The sequence below is a fragment of the Equus asinus genome, chromosome 6 (assembly GCF_041296235.1).
Source record: "Equus asinus isolate D_3611 breed Donkey chromosome 6, EquAss-T2T_v2, whole genome shotgun sequence".
In the NCBI taxonomy this organism is placed as follows: domain Eukaryota; kingdom Metazoa; phylum Chordata; class Mammalia; order Perissodactyla; family Equidae; genus Equus; species Equus asinus.
Genome location: NC_091795.1, coordinates 51,735,648 through 51,755,774, shown reverse-complemented (window position 1 = coordinate 51,755,774; position 20,127 = coordinate 51,735,648). Strand labels below are relative to the sequence as shown.

General features: G+C 46.5%; 1 protein-coding gene across 16 annotated transcripts in view; it reads right to left on the bottom strand.

Moving 5' to 3' along the window:
* BCL11A (BCL11 transcription factor A) overlaps window positions 1-20,127 on the bottom strand; it is a 97,899-nt gene that overhangs the window by 13,084 nt on the left and 64,688 nt on the right. For 10 of the 16 annotated variants that reach the window (XM_044772498.2, XM_070512053.1, XM_044772494.2 and 7 more), the window contains one exon: window positions 2,399-2,500. The exons of the other annotated variants lie outside the window; for them this stretch is intronic. In XM_044772498.2, coding sequence (XP_044628433.1) covers window positions 2,399-2,500 — 102 coding nt within the window. The remainder of the gene's footprint in view (window positions 1-2,398; window positions 2,501-20,127) is intronic. 16 annotated transcript variants of the gene reach the window in all.

Genomic DNA, 20,127 nt, shown 5'->3' with positions numbered 1-20,127 from the left:
TCATTTACTCTGATGAAAATCAACTTCTCAATTTGAGAGCCTCATTGGGCATTCACGGGGATTGTTTTGATTTAAAGCAGTAATCTGGGACCTGGCCCTAAGCATGGGAACTCGCATCAAAACGGTTAAAATCAACTACTAGCTCATCTACCAGCTTTCATTTTACTTCATTTTATTGTATGGGGAGACATGACTCCATTTCTAGTTTATCACGTGACTTAAAAGTCACATGATCTGGGCCTCAGGGCTTGTAAAAACAAGGCGGTGTGACACTGGACCCCTGGCTCTACTGTTTACTAGCTTGTGGCTCTGGGGCAGTTATTTAATTTCTCTGAGCCTTAGGTTTCCTATTTGCAAAATGTGAGAATAAAAAGAGTACCTTAAAGAATTGTCAGGCTCAAATGACAGACGTATATAAAAGCCCTCTGTAAACTATCAGGTCAAACATGAATGTGAGTTTTCATTACTACCAGGCTTGATTAGCTGCCTAGCATGATGACTAACCACATTACACACCCAGAAGGGCTTCAAGGGGAAGGTTGGAATCCAGAATCCAGGCCCTACCCCAGGCCGAGGGGAGGCCCTGGTTAGAGGAAGGCAGGAGAGGGCAATGTGAAGGCCTGTGACTGTGGTCCACCAGCAGGGAGGCTAAGTGCTAAGTGCTCTGAAAGCCAAGCACAGCTGGTTAAGGGAGCTGAGTGGAGTGGGGATAGGCTTTGCTCGAGAGATTTCTGGAACCCCACAACCCGTTTCCACATACCTTGTTCTGGTCACTCCTAAAATGGTCCTGCAAGTATGGGCACCACCAACTAGGCACCCTCCCTTTGCGGGAAGCAGGGGAGAAGACAGGGTTCCGTATCAGGCTCCTAGTTTCCCACCCCTCAAATCAAACTCCCTGCCCTCTGGAGGATCAAGCAGAAGAGAAAGAACTAAACTGTTTGCCAGGCCAGCAGCCCCTGGCCTCTCAACTCCATCCTCCTCTCAACTGCCCCACTCCCTTCCTTGCCTTCCCTCCAAGGATGACTCTGTTCCCACAGCCAAGTGTGGGTCCCAGCACCCCCAGCAAAATGAGGAGAGCTCTCTCCACCCAGTCAGCCAGTAGGGACTCGAAAGCTTGAGTCCAATCCCCTGGACTCTACAGTCTGTGACCTAACCCAGGCTTAGGCCTAGCTTGGGGTTGGTAGGGGTAGTGGGGGCAGAGTTGGTGCTTTTAACCCCCTGTACCACCCAGCCCTGAGGACCCAAGAGTTTGTGAAATTCACACAATAACTCTTTGTTACCTAGGATTACCTAGGAGCTAACAAAAATAAACAGCTGGCTTCGAATCTGGCCTCAGGGTGCATGCCCTGCCCTGCAGACACCATTCACAAGATGGTTAGGTCTAATTTACCTCCCATCTGAAAACCAGCCCCCTTTGTGGCCCCAACTCCTGCATCTTGCTCTTCATTATTCTCTTTCCATGACACTTTCTTTTTCTTCTTTCTTTCCATAGCAGGTTATTTTTCATTTACTTTCAAAACAAAAATACTTTCCTTATATAAAAATTAGATGTCACACTTCTTTTTTTCTGGAACCTGCTTTTTTGTGTTTGAGGTGGAATCAACATCCCCCCATCTGACTTTTTAGCCATGCATGACTCATACCATTTATTTCTACATAGAGAAGCAAACTGTATTACCTTCTAAAACAACATCTTTCAAAAACATTCTTATAAACATACAAATCTAAATGTCATATAAAGCTCCCCACTATAAAAGTTGGCTTAAACAAGGAATTGGGTGATGGTAGTGATGGTGATGGTATGGTGCTATCTTTGAATTTCAGCAACAATGCTGTGCAGTTTTCTCTAAAACTAGGAGAAAAACAAGTAGACATGATATATGTATGCACATATATAATATAGCATGTATATATAAAAATATACCATGTTTAAATACACATAAATGCGTATATAACATGCATGAGACATAACTCTGTAGTAACTCTAAACTGACTCGTTTTGGTTCTGGCCTCTGCTAAAGCTGTATGCCATGGAATCAGTCCTAAATAAGGCCATGGGAGTGAATGTCCAGCAATAAAATGGGCCCTGAACACACAGACGTATGCAGTCACCAGCCATGGAGCCAGACAAGACCCTGGGGAGGAGACCCACAGGGACAAGCTGCTGTCAGCTCCGTGCATCAGTGAGGAAAGACAGAAAAAAATGGAGGGAAAAAGTCACTGGGGGGCTGAGTGGAGTGGGGGAGCTGGTGCCAAGTGAGTAATGGAATAATATACATGCGGATGCCAATCTATTTTGGAAGTAACTCTTTTCAGTACTTAAAAAGTAAGGGTAATTTCCAGAAACTCTCATCTCTATACACATGGACATTTGTAGAAGAAATAATGCTCAACTTACAAATACCCTGCGGGGCATATTCTGCACTCATCCCAGGCGTGGGGATTAGAGCTCCGTGTGCAGAACGAGGGGAGGAGAGGCCCCTCCAGTGCAGAAGTTTATCTGTGAAAGAAACCCAAAAATAAGCACTAAAGCCATAAACAATGTGCATCGTAAACCACAGGATATCACATTTCAATTCCATTAAAATAGATGAACATCATTACAACAGCCTTGCAGATAGTTAACAGGCCCAAGGCCTGTATCAAAAGAACAGTGGTGAGTTATTTTCCACAGTTCTGTTTTGTTTTTAATTTTGGTCTTTTTTGACAAAAGGGAAGGGGTTTGTTTTAGGTACGGGAAGGGCGGGTTCTTTGGTTCATTTGCTTGTTTGTTATTGTTTGATTATTGTCTTATAATAATGAGATGTGTAAATAGCAATGGGAAAATTGGCAACATTGCGGGTAGGCTGGTAAAAGGAGGGCATTTATCTGCAAGGCTGGTTTACATGCATATATTTACTTTACTTTATAGACAAGCACAAGCAAAGAAAGAACATACTAATAGGAAATGAGTGGGTTTGTGAATCATTTCTTCTAGAACAGAGTCCCACTCTGCTTTCCTGTCCCACTGCCCCCTCTGCCCATTGCTGTATTTATGACAGTACCTTCAGTAATAGGGAAGCCTTAGGCATTTCAGGACTTAGTTGCACCACACTCTAGAATTGTATCAGTGGGGTACCCCATATAGACACGGCTTCTTACAACACAAACAGTGGAGAATAAAGATTAGACTTCAGAGGTTAAAATAACTTTGGTCAAGTCCCCACCTTGCCGGTGAGGAATCCTACCATTGAGTGACAAGGAGAGAACCAGCATTCCAATAATAGCAGCACCCCAAGAAAGTGCCCACCTTCTCCATTCTACTAGACTTTGTTGCATGCTGGTGAGGCAAAACGAATTCTCACAATAATAAACATAAATCTAGCAGTAAATCAAGCATTTCTAGCCCTGAGGTTTTTGTGAGAAAGGAAATATTTGGTTTGTGCAACCTGGGGATCATATGGTTTATGTGGTAAGTTCCTAGCTTTTCCAAGTCCACCTTGAGCTAACCAAGCACGGAGACTCAACCTTCTGACAGTGGAGGACAGATGAGGCAGCAGAAGCTTGGTGTGTTCTAGAGGCTTGGAGTTTATGGTGATTGGGGGAGGCCAGAGAGAAGAAAAACAGTCTTTGATGGTGAGTAAACAGAGTATGTTTTCCATTGGCTTAATATTAAGAGCACTTAAAAGTGTTGTTGTTATACTCGAGTATAGCAGGTCTCAAGTGTAAAATACATCCTGTTCTCCTTTATATAGATCACATTGCCAAGAACAGCCGGGGCAGTCGGCACAAGGTTCCCTTTCATGAGGAGCCTGGTGGGTAACAATGGTGTGTTGCTCCTGGAAGCTCTTACGCAGACGCAGAAATCTGTTGTTACCAGGCCTGCAAAGGGAGGCCGCTGTGGAGGTTCCACCTAGCCCGAGACCGTCTCAAAAGGCATGTCCTGACCCAAAACGAAATGAAAACTACAAAATGAACCAACAAAAGCAGGAAGACGGGACTTAAAAAACAAGTATGTCTTCATCTGACTGTTGAGGTTAAGTGCATGGAGGGTATAGGGGAAAATTAACCACAGATGCAGTCATAGTGTTTTTCAACAAGAAATCTGAGAATGCATTTTTGCACTTGCTCTCGCCTCAGCTATTTAATAAGTTTGTTTGTTACCAAGACCGAAATCTTTTTCTTAGGAGACTACACAACTGAGATGTCTCTGTGACCCCAGCATAAAAGCAACAAGGTACTTGGACCCTCACATCGGGAGAGTCTGATTTCAAATTCCCTGCCACTTACTCTGGGAAGAGACTTTGAGGAGCCTCAAAAGACCTCCAGCAAGAAATGGGAGAACTGCTCACCTAATCCATGCCTAGCCAACTTGCATGCGTCTCTGCCTTGCAAACCTGTCCACAAACCCAGTGGCCCTGTGCAAGCCCAGCTTCGGAGGCAGCAGCCTTGCCCAGCTCTCCACAGCGCCTGGCCCCGTAGCAAAGTGAGGGCTCATCAAGGAGAGTTCCAGTTTCTGGCATTGGTTTTGTTTTTGTTTTTTGAGTTGTAAAATAGCTAAGAGATCGTCAAGTCTATGCCTTCATTTTACAGATGGGGAAGCTGAGGCCTTGAGAAATTAAGTGACTGGCCCACAGCTGTACTGATGGTTAACCACAAAGCAAAGATCAGAATTAGTCTCCTGACTCCCACCTGGTCCATTGCTCTTTCCTGGGATATTCCTCTCTCTCCTCCCCTCTGCTGCGCTCGTACTGGTCCTCACCGCCCGAGAAGTACCAGCGAGGAGGGTTCTCGGTCTCCTGACCCATTAGGAGAAACCACCTCTCTCTCTTAACAACTCCTTGGGGCAGCATCCAGCCCAGAGGTGTTGAGTGGGCCTTTCACAAGGTCCAAATGAACTGACTCGGTTTCAAAATTGGAAAACCACACCTGTCACCCCCACTGTTTTCACCCTCTACCTCTGCTTCCCCCCAGAGAATTAGCCAGCTGAAGAGAAACAAAGCATTCCTATCAGCCTAACAAGCCACCGACATCGTGTGTGTGAGACAGCCTCATACTTGCACTTCTCTTCCTCCAGGAAGAGGGTCGGTCAAAGCAGAGGCAACGGGGAACCCCAGCTGACTGTGCTGCCTCTCCCACGGAACACGTCCACAGCATTCTCCTTGGTAAGTGGAACTGACATTCCCACAGGAACTGGAAATGCTAAATTGTTAATAGCCTCCCTAGTGTTTAACTTCTTGCTATGATGCTTTCAATTATTTCATCACTGTTTAGGCAGGGTAAAGTCTCACATTTAATGTTTCTAAGCCATCACACTCAAGGACCAGCTCTGCCTTTCCAGGCCGCCCCTGGTTGAGGGCCTCTTCTGCTCCCACCCGTGTTTTCATTCTCCCCAGGGAGAGATGGGCTCGGGTGACTGCCTGGGAAGTGGGGGGTCCAGCTATGATCTCTTTATTTCCCTGGTGGAATACTCTTAGGGCGGTGGTTCTCAAAGGGCAGGCCCAGGCCCAGCACCAGCATCACCTGGGAGCTCGCCGGAAATGTAAATTCCCAGGCCCTACCTCAGACTCACTGAATCAGAAACTGGGTGCAGGGAGAGGGGGGAAGCAGGCTGTGTTTAACAAGCCCTCCAGGTGATTCAATGCACAATCCAGTTTAATAAGCGCCATCTTAAGGTAAGGAGAGGCATGGAAGCCAGAAGCTTTGATGTTCCCCCGGCAGAGCTCCAGAATGGCTACGAGGCTGTCATCCCTTCCGTCTGGGACTCACTTCCTTTAGGACTGGAACAGTCAAAAACAGAGAAAGGTTAAGGAATTCCTAAGGATCCCTCCATGTGGAATCGAGGTTCCACCCCCACTCACTGACAGGAGAGGAAACAGGCCCAGGCTCTCCATCAAGCAGGGAACCCTCCTGGCATAGGACAGCATCCAAACCAGCTTATGCAAGGCAGGTGGTGTCCTCGCCGCTTCCATAAAAGCTGAAAGGTTTGAGAAGCCAGCTGTGGCTCACGGCACGGATGGAGCGAGAACCGGACTTCTGTTTCCCTTTCCGGACTGTCAAATGTGACATGTTGCCCTCTTCTGAATCAATCTCTTTTCAAATGCCTTGCACTCCTCTGGTGAAAGGTGTTTAACCTGTTCTGTTTCATAAAGGTCTCTCTAGACCCAGCGTCTCCATTTCCACTCGGGGCCTCAGAAATGCCTCATGCACTATTAGGTTGCAAAGCTTCCTTATGGCTGAACAAAAAACAAGGAATCTTATTTTTCAGGTCTCATTAAAAATCTTCAATAAATTGGGAATGGCTTTGATTTAATGTTAGACATTGGCCACTTCACATTTCTGTATGTATTGGGCACCACCTTTCGATGCAGAGCTCTGTAAGCCCAGTGGAATGTCCCTGAAATTTAAGGTCATTAAATCAAGTTTTAGGTTTCCTCAAGAACATCTCCAGAATTCCTTTACTATTGACATTCTATTTGTTTCTGAAACCAATCACTGGGTGTGTAATACAGCCACATTACTGTCCACTAATCAACAAGTAATACTGTTGACTTACAAACATGCCAAAACAGCTAACCACAAAGCATCACTTCCGACACACTTAATGACTGACTACTCCAGGTGCCTGACTTTTATCAGGTACTAAAACCCCAGGCCTCTCCAGAGAAGTACATAGATGTATAGATGTTTGTCGTTCACTAAAATACATATGTATACATATATATTTTTTTCACAAACATATTTTCAGACAACTTCCCTGTTTTTCCAACGTGACAGGACACAAAAAAAGTCAAGCCGTCCCCGAGTGGAATGGCTACCTTGTGAAACAGTGACCTCTCTTTCACCTTGGGTCTTCAAGAAGGGAATGGATAACAACCCTCCATGACTGGGAGGGATCTCTGTACCGGTGACCAGCAGAGCGGCCAAAATAAAGGACCCTTACAGTCCCTTCCAGCTCCAAGATTCTCAAGTGGCCCCCCCTGCCCAGCCAGTAGCCAACTTCTAGACTACACTTGCATTCTGAGAGTTTGTGAAGTTCCCTGAATGAACCAATTCCAGTTCTATCAATATTACTGGATCCAAATCACAAAAATAACTACAGGGCTGCGAGTCCAGGCTGGAGGCTTCTTTATCCAACCCCAAAGCCACTCCACTGAATGTCCTTCTAGCTCTTGACCCTCCGTTTACGACAGAGACCAGCTCTTCTCTCTCAGATTCTGTGACTTCCCAGAGTATTAGAGAGCAAACATTAGCTGCGCCTGTGTCTTGAGTCCTGTCAATCTGAACTGAAAATGTGCCAGCTCTACCGTCACCAACAGACTTCTTAATTAACCTTCTGATATTGTCAAAATCGCATTCCCTTTCGTTCTAGAAATGAGCATTTACATGAGCATTTTCGCCATCGCTGCTTTTTTACTAGCTAAGGTTTTACTGAATTGCAATGCTCTTTAAAAAGTATGTCCTGTACAAATGAATGCAAGCAAGAATTCTAGAGACATCACACTGCAGAATTCCTTTGCTACACCTTGCTCGTGGTCCTTCTATTCCCGGGTACTTCATCAGTGATTTAATTTCAATCACCCATTTAAAAGCCCTTTTTCTTTTTTTTGACCAATTCTATCCTCAGAGCCTTAATTATCTGAACAACAGGTTACTACCTTCACCTTCTCACAGTTCTCATCCTAGGCATTCGCTCTATGAGAGGGGAGGGAGAGACGACATCCTTCATGCCCCTTTATCTATAAAAATGCAAAAAATGCAAGCCACCAATCTGTCAGGCCTAAACAAAATTTTCTGCAATCTGTGTCTTTAACATAAGCAAAGCATATAATTCAAAAAAAGAGAGCTTGCTTTTCTGAAGAATAACTAAGCCAAAGACATTGTGTTTCATCTTTGTGTTGAAATGCAGATTTCCCACTAAAAAGGCAAATCTTTCATTTCAAAAGGTTGAATAGGATGGTACTTAAAAAAAGAATTCCAGCTGGTTAAATTTAGGATGTTGAAAAAAGTTCACTCCAATAAGATTCTTTGGCTCTGGGCCCAAAGTATTTTCACTTGATGGTGAATTAGATAAATTTTTATTACACTTTAAGCTTTTGCCTTAGAATGGTAGAACTTATCGAGGAGACTACAAGGGCCGCTGCATGAAAAGACAAATTGTCTTAGGACAATTTTTTTTTCCTTTGTTTAACTGTGTACCTCACTATGCCAAACTTGTGTACCCAGGATAAATTCCATTCATTCATTCTTTCCTGCATTCATTCAACAACTATTTACCAAGTACCCATAATGCCTAAAGCAATGGGCTAGCCTCTGTGGGTAACACAAAGAAAACTCAGACACTTCCATACAGGAGCTTTCATCCGGTAGAGAAAGAACATAGGGCCTGGACAGAAATCGCTCTACTCCAAAGCAGAAAGTGTGTCATGAGAGAAGTACAGATAAACTGCTATGGCAATTCAAAGGAAGAAAAACGACTTCCACTGGGAAAGGAGGAGAGCGGCCTTAGGGAAGAGGTAACTTAGGAAGTGGACCTAGAGAGCTAAGAGGAAGGACTTTACGGACAAAAAAAAAAGCAGGTATACAGATGCTCAGAGAGAAGCAAAACCCAAGGTGTGCACAGAGCAAAGAGGGCCCAACAGGTACATACATTTAAATCAAAATATTGTACACTGATTCATTTGATTGATAACAGAGGATATGGTCATTGAAATAAACCTCTGAGGACTTCTTCGAAGTCTTCAGCTTTCACGACTTCACATTTTGTTAAAATCAGGGACACAGCCATGTGGACTCTTGTGAAACCCTTTATGAAAGTTCATCTGTCCTGTTTTGTTTTCCCCCCACCTTTTTTTACCCCCAATGAATGGTGGGTGGTCTCCAAAGGCAGAATTCCCTGTGTTTTATTCCTCTGAGTCAGACAAACGAGTGTTGATAGCCATGTTCTTCTCTGCAATACTGCCTCCCTGGCTTAAATGATCTATTTCAGGTGTATCATTGCCAGTTTAAGATGGGCTTGTACTTGCTGACACATTTTCAACAAATGACTGTGCGAGAAATGTGGAGATCTTCCTACACTGCTTTGTCTCTTCAATTATCAACTTGACCTTCCCTCCAAATTTCCCCTCTTTCTTCTCTTCAAAGCCACGGCGAGGGCAGAGGAAACCTCACTCCTGCTCTGAGTTCTTTGAGGATTTTGTTTGTGTGTGGTGGGGTGTGATTGAGTGTGTGTGTGTGTGTGCACAGGCTTGCTTCTACCTGAAGTATTTTTCAGGTTATTTGGGGGAATTTGGGAGCTACTTTTGAAGATGCCCTTGCCCAATGCGTCCCCCCAGGAGTCCCACTGAACCTCACTTTCCACATTCTTTTCTTCCTTTAGGACGTCGTCAGGGGCTCATTCCTCTGCAGAGACTGCTGGAACAGAGTCAGGAATCTAGGTTCTTCAGTCCCAACTCTGCTACTCACCAGCTGTGCATGACCTTGAGTAAATCCCTTCCCCTTCCGGCCCTAAGTTTTCCATCTTTAAAAAGAGAAGCCTGGATTAGATGGATGACTTCTGTCTCCTGTTCCCCATGCCAGTCAGAGCCTGCTGGAGACCAGACCTAGGGAAAGGTCTTGAGTGCAGTTAAGAGACCTACTCTGGGCCATCCTAGAAGCTGGCCAAGACGGGCCTGTGCCCCTTGTGACCTTGCAGAGATTAGGAGGAACCTCCAGGCTGGTGTGGCCTCGGTCCAGCCCCCAGGTTAACTCTTAGACTCAGAGAGTAACCTAGTGATGGATTTCAACCTCCTGGGGCACAGTCTTGCAATGCTCCCCTGTCTGAGCTTCAAGGAGGAAACCTAGATGGGTCTTGAGCCAAAGAGACTGAAGGTCAGAAAGAACCAGGAAGAAACGTCCCACAAACTCAGGCTAAATGTCAAGGGAAAAGGTCTGTCTCTGCCGCCCGTGCCAGAAGGTCAGAGGCAAAGCTTGGCCTCATGCCAGAGCCTGGCACCCATGGCTCATGAGGGCACACACAGGACTCTAAGAAAAGCCAGAGTCCTCTCCCAGCCACCTCAAACCAAGGAGGCAAGGCCCCAGCATCCTGTGGTCCCTGCCCTCAACCAACATGAGGGGTTCCTGGAAAGCCATGTGTAAAATGGATTTCTGTAAACTGAATCACATTTGCGAACCGACATAATTTCAGAGATGTTTCATCGCCCTTCCAGGCTCATTGAAAATTGGCAGGGCTTCTAACATTTTACCTTTTAAGTGCTTCTTCCTCCACCCCCTCCCCAACCTCTCTGTCAAGTAGTTAATGATCTGTAAACAAACACTTTAAATTCAGTGGGGGAGCTCACTATTTAAAGGAACCCTGTGGCGAAACCTTTTGAAAAGTTAACAATCTTTCTGTAATGTGAAAAATCACCCTCTAATTTATCAGTTTCCATTGATGAGATTTTTGTGTGTATTGGGCTTTCTTAAGGTAGGGCTCAACGGCAATACCTTTATGGTTAGAAGAAGAGGTGAGTGATGAAAGAAGCTGCCCCGATGCATTTCTTTCACCCAGATTGTGCAGCCTCACACTAATGTATTCGAAGACACCACTCACACCTCCCTACCCCACCTGAGAAATGAAGAGAAGGATGGAAAATCATAGTCCCAGACACCTGGAAAGCCTCGAAAACCACACTTGAGTTTCTCCCGATTTAAGTATTAGATGCCTGAGGAGGGTAAAATGAGCATTTTCAACTGAGGGGAGGAAGAGGCATTTGGGCTGTAGAGATGGATCCGAGGAGACTGACCATTTGCCTAGCAAACGTTTAATTCTGATAACACCAGCCAGGGCAGAGAAGGACTTGTCTATCAAAGCCAACAGAACACGCAACTCCCAAATTACTCTGAAGAGGCCACCCAAGCATTTTTATCTGTGTCAACTCACAACGAATGTCATTTATGCCTCTATATCACCATTTTCATCAGTCTCGGGAAAATGCCAGAATAAGCTTAAGAAAACCATGCTTAGCACTTATGAGACCCTTGATGTTTTCAGGAGTTCTTGGGCACTGTGGAAGAAGAAGTCGGCGGGGTGGGGCAGTGGCAGTGTCCCCCCAGCTGGAGGGACAGGGGAGGGGAGAGGCATGGTTGGAAGATGAGAGCAGGCCCAGGCTGCACTGCCGCCCAGCCAGCTGGAGAGTTTTCTGGTCTTATCTTCCAGGACTGATCTGTGCAACCCTTCAACGGAATTGGGGCCCAGGAAGAATGGGCAGCCCAGGAAGGCTCTGTCAGACCTACAAGCCTGGCCCTTCTTAAGGACGTGTGTCCTGGGCTCTGTGCAGGGCTTTACCTTCTTCCTGAAGCGCACTCCTCACATTCCGGCCCCAAGAAATCCTGTGGGATGAGGGAAGGTATTATCCTCAACTCCCCAGAGAGGAAATGAAGATCTCAGAAGCCTCCTGCTGCAGGTCTTGAGGGCAGGGCTGGAACTCAGAGTCCTGCCCACCTTGGTGGGGCCTAAGCTTTGCCCCTCGTCACGACTCACCTCAGGAGCCCTCAAGGTGGGCCAAGGGAGAGTGTATTATCTGGGCACTAGTCTTACAGGCAATCACTTGCCTTCCTGAGACTATAAAGGGGTATGTGTGTGTTGGAGAAAGTGGGGAAGGCACACTCCACAGGCCTAATGCTCTGTGACAATCTTGGCCCGGAGATTCTTAGAACCAGAATTGGCCATACTCCAGAATTAAAACTTATTATGTCCTATGGTTAACGAAGAACTGCTTGGAAATTATGAGAACTAATTTAAGGCTTCAAAGCTCTACAAATGAAAAAGAAAATGGTCTAGCAGGTCAGGCTCTGACATTTCTTCAGGAACAAAACTAGGCTGCCCTCTCGCCTGAGGTGAGAGTCAATCAAGGAGGGTTCTGGTGCTGAGAGGCCAGGCCTCGTCCCATGGCAGCGAGTTCTTCTTTCAGAAACAGGCCTCTGCCCGCCCACAAGCTCCTCCAACTCTGCTACCCTCTCCTCGGTCTCTCAGCACCTTCCCTCCTCCCGGGCACAGAGCAGCGGAGCTCCAAGCTCCAGCCTCAGCCCTAACCTCTCTGACAGAGTTCCACAGAACAAAGGAGGGGCAGACACAGCCTGTTTATTTGAGGCCTATTTTCTTGGCTTCATAGTTATTTTCCTGGCTCTTTACCCAATTTCTAATCCTTCATTTATATCACTGGCCAACCTGGAAAGAATTTCCTGAATAAAAAAAGCGATGCCCACATGTATAATCTGCAACCATTCAAAAGGCCCCAGTCCAGCCACAGGGTGGGGGCCGCTGGCTGTTCTCAAGTCTACTAATTCTGTTGATTCAACGGGGGTAAGACCCAAAGTTATGAGACAACTCCAAGCTCCTCAAACCAAGAAGGCACCATCTCAACTCCTTTTTACCCACTGAATAGGTCCACTTGGGAACTCAGCTTGTGGAGACCTAGCCTCTCTGGGTCAAGGGGCCACGATCCTGCTTTCCCTTTTCCATAGGCATCAAGGCGGGGGGGGGTGGGCGTGCTAAAGGGACCCCACACCACAGGGGACAACCCAGGATCATTTTTTATTTTGAATCTCTCTAAGATTCAATGAGATTCTTTATTGTGAATCTCATTCCCTGGGAACTGAGGTCTGGGAGGGTTAGCATTCCCGGCTATACTCTGTTTCCATGCAGGCCCAACCGTGAAACTGACCTGGAGCCACCAATGTCAAGATGTCTTATGTCTACTAGGAATGAGAGACACTCCACTCTCCCTAACAAGCCCCTCAGGCTGAAATCCTTTTGCTTCCAGAGCCTCAACTTTTGACTTCTGGGTAGAAAGCCCCCTCTGTCAGTGTCCCACAGATCTCGGCCGCCATGGCGCTCAAACCCTGTCAGGCGGTGGGGAGCGTGGACAGCAGGGCTGACGCGCTTTCAAAGAGGCCTACCAGGCAAGAACCGTCCTGTACTCCTGCCCCGGCTCTAACGCAATAAAATGTCTTTTATCAGTGTAATTCAAGGCAAAGAGTCAAGGGTCTGTCACCATTTTAAAGAGGCTTATTACATGGCCACAAAAATTTGCCTCAGGCTCAAACCTGGCATGTAAGGTATCAGCGTGGGACAGGTTCTTTTGATTTGATTTTATTTTCTTACAAAATCTGAAAATGAAATGCTTCTGTCCCTCCCTTCCACCAACCGTTTTTTGATTTATAAGGAGAAGGAAAGAAATCTGAAGTTGACAGGTTGGGACAACTCCACTCAGCTTTCTCACTCAAAAGCTGCTTTTGTTAAACCATACTTTGCATTTATGGCCTGCAGCTCTTGGCTGACTCTGGAGGCTCCTCCAGTGTGGGGCAGGCTGTGGACTTTCTCGGGAGGAGGCCCCACTGAGATTACTGCCCCCCTGAACCCGGGAGGGTGGGGGCACACTGTAGCTCAGGGGGCTGGGAGCACAAAGGCCCCTGGTTAGACAATGGAAGGGACAGCAAAGGATATGCCACTCTTCTGTCCTCAGCTCTACACTACATCTCTCCAGGGCTCCACGCGATCATCATTTATCTACCACCACTGGTTCCCCAACTAAAGTCTAAGCCTTCTGAGAACCAAGACTGTACTGTCTACCTCTCATCGCCCGGCATCTTCTAGGCACAGAAGAGGCCCTCAACAAACACTCAGAAATCCAGCACTGTTCAGTGGCCTTCTCTTCCTGTTCAAGAGCTACTCTAAACGACCGGGCTAGAAGGAGCTGCTATGGAGCCACAGTGACCAGGGGAACCTTTCCTTCCCGAAGTCACTGAGGTCTCTCCAGTAAATGATTCACTAAGCAAGGAGTCTCCAGATCAGCCTTGACCCAGGAAATGATTACAGCCCCTTGAAAGTGGCTGCTGGCCTATCGGTTCACTGTACAATTTTGGCAATCTGTAATTGCATATTTACTCAATGGTTGTTATGGACAATCGGGTTAATAATTTACTCTCCAAATGGTGTGTAATTACACAGTTAGAAGAGTTACAATAGATGTCAAATTTCTTTAAGACTTCTGATGAATTGGTCCAAATTACCTAGTCTGGGTCCCTTTCCTCTCCCTCTCTCAATTGTTTTTAGCAATCTCCCAGACTTTCCTCTATTCTCACCCCCCTACCTACACCCCCATCTTTCTGCCCCGAGAGAAAGAACAGTGTGAAGTCCTTCAGTTAAATAATCCTATCTAGAACCCATAGTTTTGTTCCACTAAAAGGGCTTAAAAATAAGGCTAGGAAGCGAGCCATGGAAGGTGGCTAGATGATTTCATCTGCCTCCCTGCCTCTGATGCAGGAGGCCACCTGCAGCAACCCACACCTCATCGCCCAAGTTGCACCAGATTCTGGCACAGCCCAGCGGAGGCCCAGGGAAGACAGAATGCAAAGCCCTGGTGTGCCTTAGGAGGCCAGGGCTTCCCAGCCAAATGCTGGCAAGGACCTGGAATGTGAAACTGTGGCCACAGGCTTAGGAGACAACTGGGCAGATTCCCTTCCCACCCAGAGCCCCTGACCAAGCCCAGGCCTCCACGTCTGCTCGGGACATGCTGGAGGGTATGCAGAAACAGGTACACCCTGGAAACAAAAATGAGCAGGTATCCCAAGAAAAGGCAAAACATTCAGAACTCATGGTCTCCTCTCCATCCCCCAAGACCCAAACCAGGCCCTTCACACCTCTGCTTTGTGGTTTTAACACACTACACCTCACCTACCACAAGCATATAACCTGCTTTCAAGGACCAAAGCAATTTCTGCCCCCTAATAGGGTAATGTGATCAGGTGACCCAGGTCACCCCAGACTGGAACCGAGGCTGCCCAGGCCACAGCTGCAGGGCCTGGCACGGAAACACAGACCAGATAAGGGTCCTTGAACACAGCTGGTGAAGGAAGAGAGTGGACAAAGGTGACAGAGTTGTGTCCACATCTGGCTTCTGGCACACAACCCAGGGCTCCAGTGTTTTATAAGGTGCTTTTCTTTTTACAGATGAGATTTATTTCCTTATAGCCCTCCAGTACATCTTATGCTATGGCGGGAGAGCCTTTTGACCACCACGTTATTTTCGAATCTTAAGAGCTCAGCATGCTCTCTGGGAAGTGAATTAGGAAAAGCCCAGAGAGACAGCCAGTCCCACAGAAAATCCTTGGACTCATGAAACCCATCTACATCCAAAGAACGACTCTGGTCAGTTCTAATCTTGGTGTCAAAAGAACGGGGATAGAGTAATGTTTCCCAGCTGAGGACTTGGCTGTCACTTTCAGATCTACCATCCCGCTCAGCAGGGGCGGGATGCCCCTGATGCCCAGAGAAGGGGCAGTCTGTTAAACGGGGGCTCTCTATAAGTGGAGAACATTTGGGATCATTCTATCTAGAGAGTTTGGTTAAAGATTTTTTGTGGTTTGTTCAGATTGTGGTTTCTTTTCCCGCATAAAAAAAAAATAAACTTGGAGCTGTATTTGTTTCCTGTTCGTGGAGCGGACAGAAGGAGGGAGTGCAGTGGAGGAGGTGTGTGGGGAGAAGGCTGATAGATGGAGCGGGGCCGAGAATATCCGGAATTGGAGAAAAGTGAGAAATGGCGCTTTTTTCTTGGCTTCCAAACAGTTGTAATTTCTACTGCCGCTGCTTAGATCCTGGGCACCAGGCACAGAGAGTGGGAAAAGGGGCATGTGACAACTTTGCACAAATCAGGATTTGGCATTTAAATCCACAGGAAGCAAGAAGAATAGAGGGACTTCTTATTTATAGATTTGCAGATGAATTGAATGAGATAACCAAAATGCACTTCTCGTGTATCTGAAGGAGCAATTCCATTTTCAGACTTGGAAAGTTTCCCATAATTGAGCATCACCCGACCCCAGCAGCACACTGCATCCCAAGGTTAAGATCCGCTTCAAAAACCAGGCAGAAGCCTGCTGCTTCGGTGGTAGCTCAAGAATTCCACTTTGAAGGACAGGTTGGTACCACACTACATTTAACTGGATTCAGTTCATCTGATTATACACTGCCTTGCTTTCTGGAATATGTAATCATCTCTTTCCGATGACATTTTAAATATCCAACTAGACAAATAATTGCAGCAATAATTGATAGCAGAGTCAAGCTGGAAGATCGCTGATTGGCAGAATCCCCACCGAAACAAATCTTCTTTCTTTCAAACATTACAGGAATGATGCTTCAATCTAACTTTTGCTGATAAATGCTCAAAATCTGATTTACTGATAAAGGCACTGCAAGAAAACCTGCACTTCGGCCTGTGATTACTTTGTGAGCTGTTTGAGCAGAATCAGGCAGTGTGATTTATATTATTTTATTTCCCTTGAATAATTGCAAAGAGAGTGTGGGAAGTTTGGGAGGAGAATCAATGCAAGCAAGAGAGTGTTGCTCCTTAATGCTGTACTTCCTGAGCAATGTCGGCCAGCATCAATGCCTTTCACCCTCCAATATGTACCTCGTGGTGGAGAAATGGTCTCGACAGGGGGAACATCCAGAAAGGAAAACACACAAATGATCGGCTCCACTCAGGACTTTGAAAGCTGGTTTAAATCAATGCCTCAAACCAGGACTCAAATTCCCCCGCCCTGTGCAAAGTGCCCTGGACAGGGTTAGGAGGCTGGAGCTCAGGCAAGTCCCCAGGTATAGCTGTGGTCGCCGCCAGCCCAGTCTGTTTCTCTGTCCAAGCTAGAACACAAATCAATCCTTGTCTATAGCATGGGCTCTGATTGTAATACTCAAGTCGTTATGGTTTGGGGCAACACTTTCAACAATTCAGACCCTGTGGAATGTTGCAACGGTCAGAAATAACTCACGGAGGATGCCTGTCTCCCAGAAACACCAAATGAACGAGCCGGCTTATGAGCAGACACAGAGGACAGTAAGGAAAATCTCAAACAGGAGATGTATCTGAGTGCTGTGCTAGCAACAAAGGCAAGGACTCAGGGATGCAGTCTGAGCATTTGCCCAAAGCACTAGTGTGAGAATTTCTTTTCTTTTTTTCCCCTTATGTCTTTTCTTCTTCTTCTTCTTTCTTTCTTCCCTTCCTTCTTCCTTCCTTCTTTTTCATGGCAGGGGTGGGTGGGGGAGTGCTTTTTTTCCTCTTGAAACTGAACCATTATCAGCGAGTTCACCTCAGAGCTTCTGTTAAAAATCAGAAGCCTGTTTAATGGTAATGATTATCTGTGCCGTGGCCTTCACCGCAGAGGAGGGGGCTTGTGGAACAGCATCTCTCTAATTTAGAGCTCCTCTATTAATCAGAAAGCCCTCACATTTTCTGCAAATGCAGGTCACTATCGACAGCTCATGCTTTTGATACTTCGCCTCTGACAGTTGTTAGGCTGCCCTTGCAGGAGCTGGCAGGGTTGTCCAAACTCTGACAGTGTCAGAAACGCAGTCACCACAGCCACTTCGCAGGAAGTTACACGCAAGGTGACTGTCCGCACGAGGTCTGTTTCCCCACAGCCAACAAGCCTGTTGAAATCTGCATTCACATTCCGCTAAAAATAGCTCCAGTTTCAATCCTTTTTCCTCTCTCCCTCTTCGCCTTCTCTCTTCCCATTTTTCTTCTCCTTTCCACCTCTTGTTTCTCTTCTTTCCACCCTCTTTCTAGCATCTCCCTCCTCTCACCTTCTCTCCTTTTACTCCCCCAACCATCAGGGTCCTCTGCTCTTGAAAACGGTCACATTTGCCAGAAAGGGAAGTAGGTTTTACAGATAAACCAGGTTGCTTTTTATTGAAACAGCAGTGATTGTGGAACAGAAACTGCCCCCCTCTTTTAAAAAAAATATTTCCTATTTTTTCGCACCGGTCAGCTGCTGCACCTGGTGAGGTGGAGGTCAAGTCTATATTTCTGCCTTGGCTCCTACGTCTTTTCTCAAGGGAAGGGGGACCTTGAAGGGGTAGGAAAAAGGAGGAGGAAGGAAGGAAAGGTTAACAACTCAAGCGAAAATGCATATGGGGCAGAGGCTTTCTACCCTTATCACCATTCAAGGTAAGACCTCAAAATTATAGGAATTCTCACTTAGGAACAGCTCATTACGGGATATGTGTTGAGGGGGGCGGGGCAGGCGTGATGTGTCCATGACCATGTGTGAGTAAATTTCTTTATTTCGTCAAGTTCATCTAAATTTCATCAAGTTCAAGCCAAAAAGAAATCCTCTGTGGCACTTGCCTAAGACTTCACCAAAAAAAGAAACCAGTACTTAAATCAAAATAGGAAATATAAAAACTACGTGCACACCCTCACCACCACCCCCAAGGGACAGCCCTAGAAGAACAAGCTATCCCTTGCCACCATAGTTCCTAAGTTGACTCTCTTACCAGGCCAAGCCCCATTCCCTAAGCAGACCCAATTCTTCCTTGAGGGCTCTGCAAACAAATGCAGGAGGCTGAGGGGAGGGGAGCCTGGCCTTGCAGTTGCTGGCTTATGAAATACAATGGGGTGGGATGTCACAGGCTAGACTGATGAATTCACACAAACCCAGGTTAGCTGAAGTTACAGTTACCTCACAGGGTAGACAGAGCAAGGAGATCCCAGGGACAATCCCAAGGACAGCATCCTCAATAGCCACAGCGGGCCACTAACCCCCGTGGGCACCCATACCTCGACCAACAAGCTGCTGCTGTCGGCTTGGTCACCAGCCTTTAGACACCAGTCCCAGGAAAGCCCTTGGTGCCTTTAAGCTAACAGAAAAACCAGGATGGTGTGAGCCAGGGCAGACTCCCTAAGCATTTAGATACTGCCTGTGAGGAAAAAATAAGAAAAAACTTAGACCTGGAAAATAATGTGGAAAGTGACAAAAACCAACCAACTCATTTAAAAAGAAAAACCCTCCATCCAACATCACAAAGCTGCTGAGTATTAGGTTCCTAGGAAGCTGTCCCAGCAACCTAGATATGAGAAACAATGCTTGCTATTCTGGGGTGAGAAGTGAAGTTGCTTTCCACTCGGGACTATCAAACATGATCTATAAATACCAGCACTGCCCCTTGTGGACAACGGGCTGAGCTCAACCCAGAGAAGGTAAGTGTTTCCCTAAGGTCACACAGCAATTCGAGGGGCCCCAGACAAACCCCTTCACCCAATAGATGGCTTTGTCTTCTCTTGGAAATATATACAGCTACATCTGATCCCTATCTCAACAAGAGGGCTGGGGAACAAGACTGCACGTTTTAGCATTTCTCTTCCTTCCTTCCTTTCTCCAAACTTCTGTTCTGGTTCTCTCCTCTCCCCCCAAACACACACACACACACACACACACACACACACACACAAAGATCTGTTTAGTATATTTAAAGATCTATTTCCATATCCACCCAAAGTTTCTAACACCCTTGTTCTGTCAACAGGTCAAGAGTAGAGGACAGTGGCAAGCTGTTCTCCATTTCTGAAATGGATTTGACTGAAAGACTGCTGAAGGTCAAGCCATCCGGGGGAGGCTGGCACTGGGGCTTTCAGGGTCACTGCTCTGTGTGTGGACCATGGCTCATTTCCAGAGAATGACTTGTGATTTGTTCTCTCCCCAACACATCAAATGGAGACACCCAATCACAGCTCTACTAGCCCACCTTGCTTCACCTCTAATTTGACAACTGCTTCTTCTTTTCACACAGTGAGACAGGATGGGGCGGCAACTGCTGAGAGTTCCCTTTATGCACAAATGTGTAGTGAAGCTCTGAAGTAAGTGAGAAATTCAAGAAACCTAGACTTATACTACACACGCACACACATACACACACAATTTAAGAGATAATGTCTAAAGACCTACCAATCTACAATACTGAAAGAAAATGGCTACCTGGAACAGCCTTGAAGTGGTCCCTTTCTACAAACCACAAGCCCTGCGGTGGACACGCGGTCCTCCGGCTTTGAAACACATAATGCACAGAAACGGGCAGCATGATGGATTAGCTGGTAGATTAGTATCAGATACATGGAAGCTCCAACTCCACATCAGGACCGGGCCTGGAATTTCTTTCAGGAAGACCTTTATAGCATGAGATGGTTGCCCAAGGGATCACGGTGTGACAGAGAAGCAGCCTAGTCTTAGAATGATCACCCCCCTTCACAGAGTGATGTTTCCGCTCAGTGCCCTGTGCACGCCACTCCAGGGCAGCCTGAGGTGGTCACTCTGTTTTCAAACATAGCC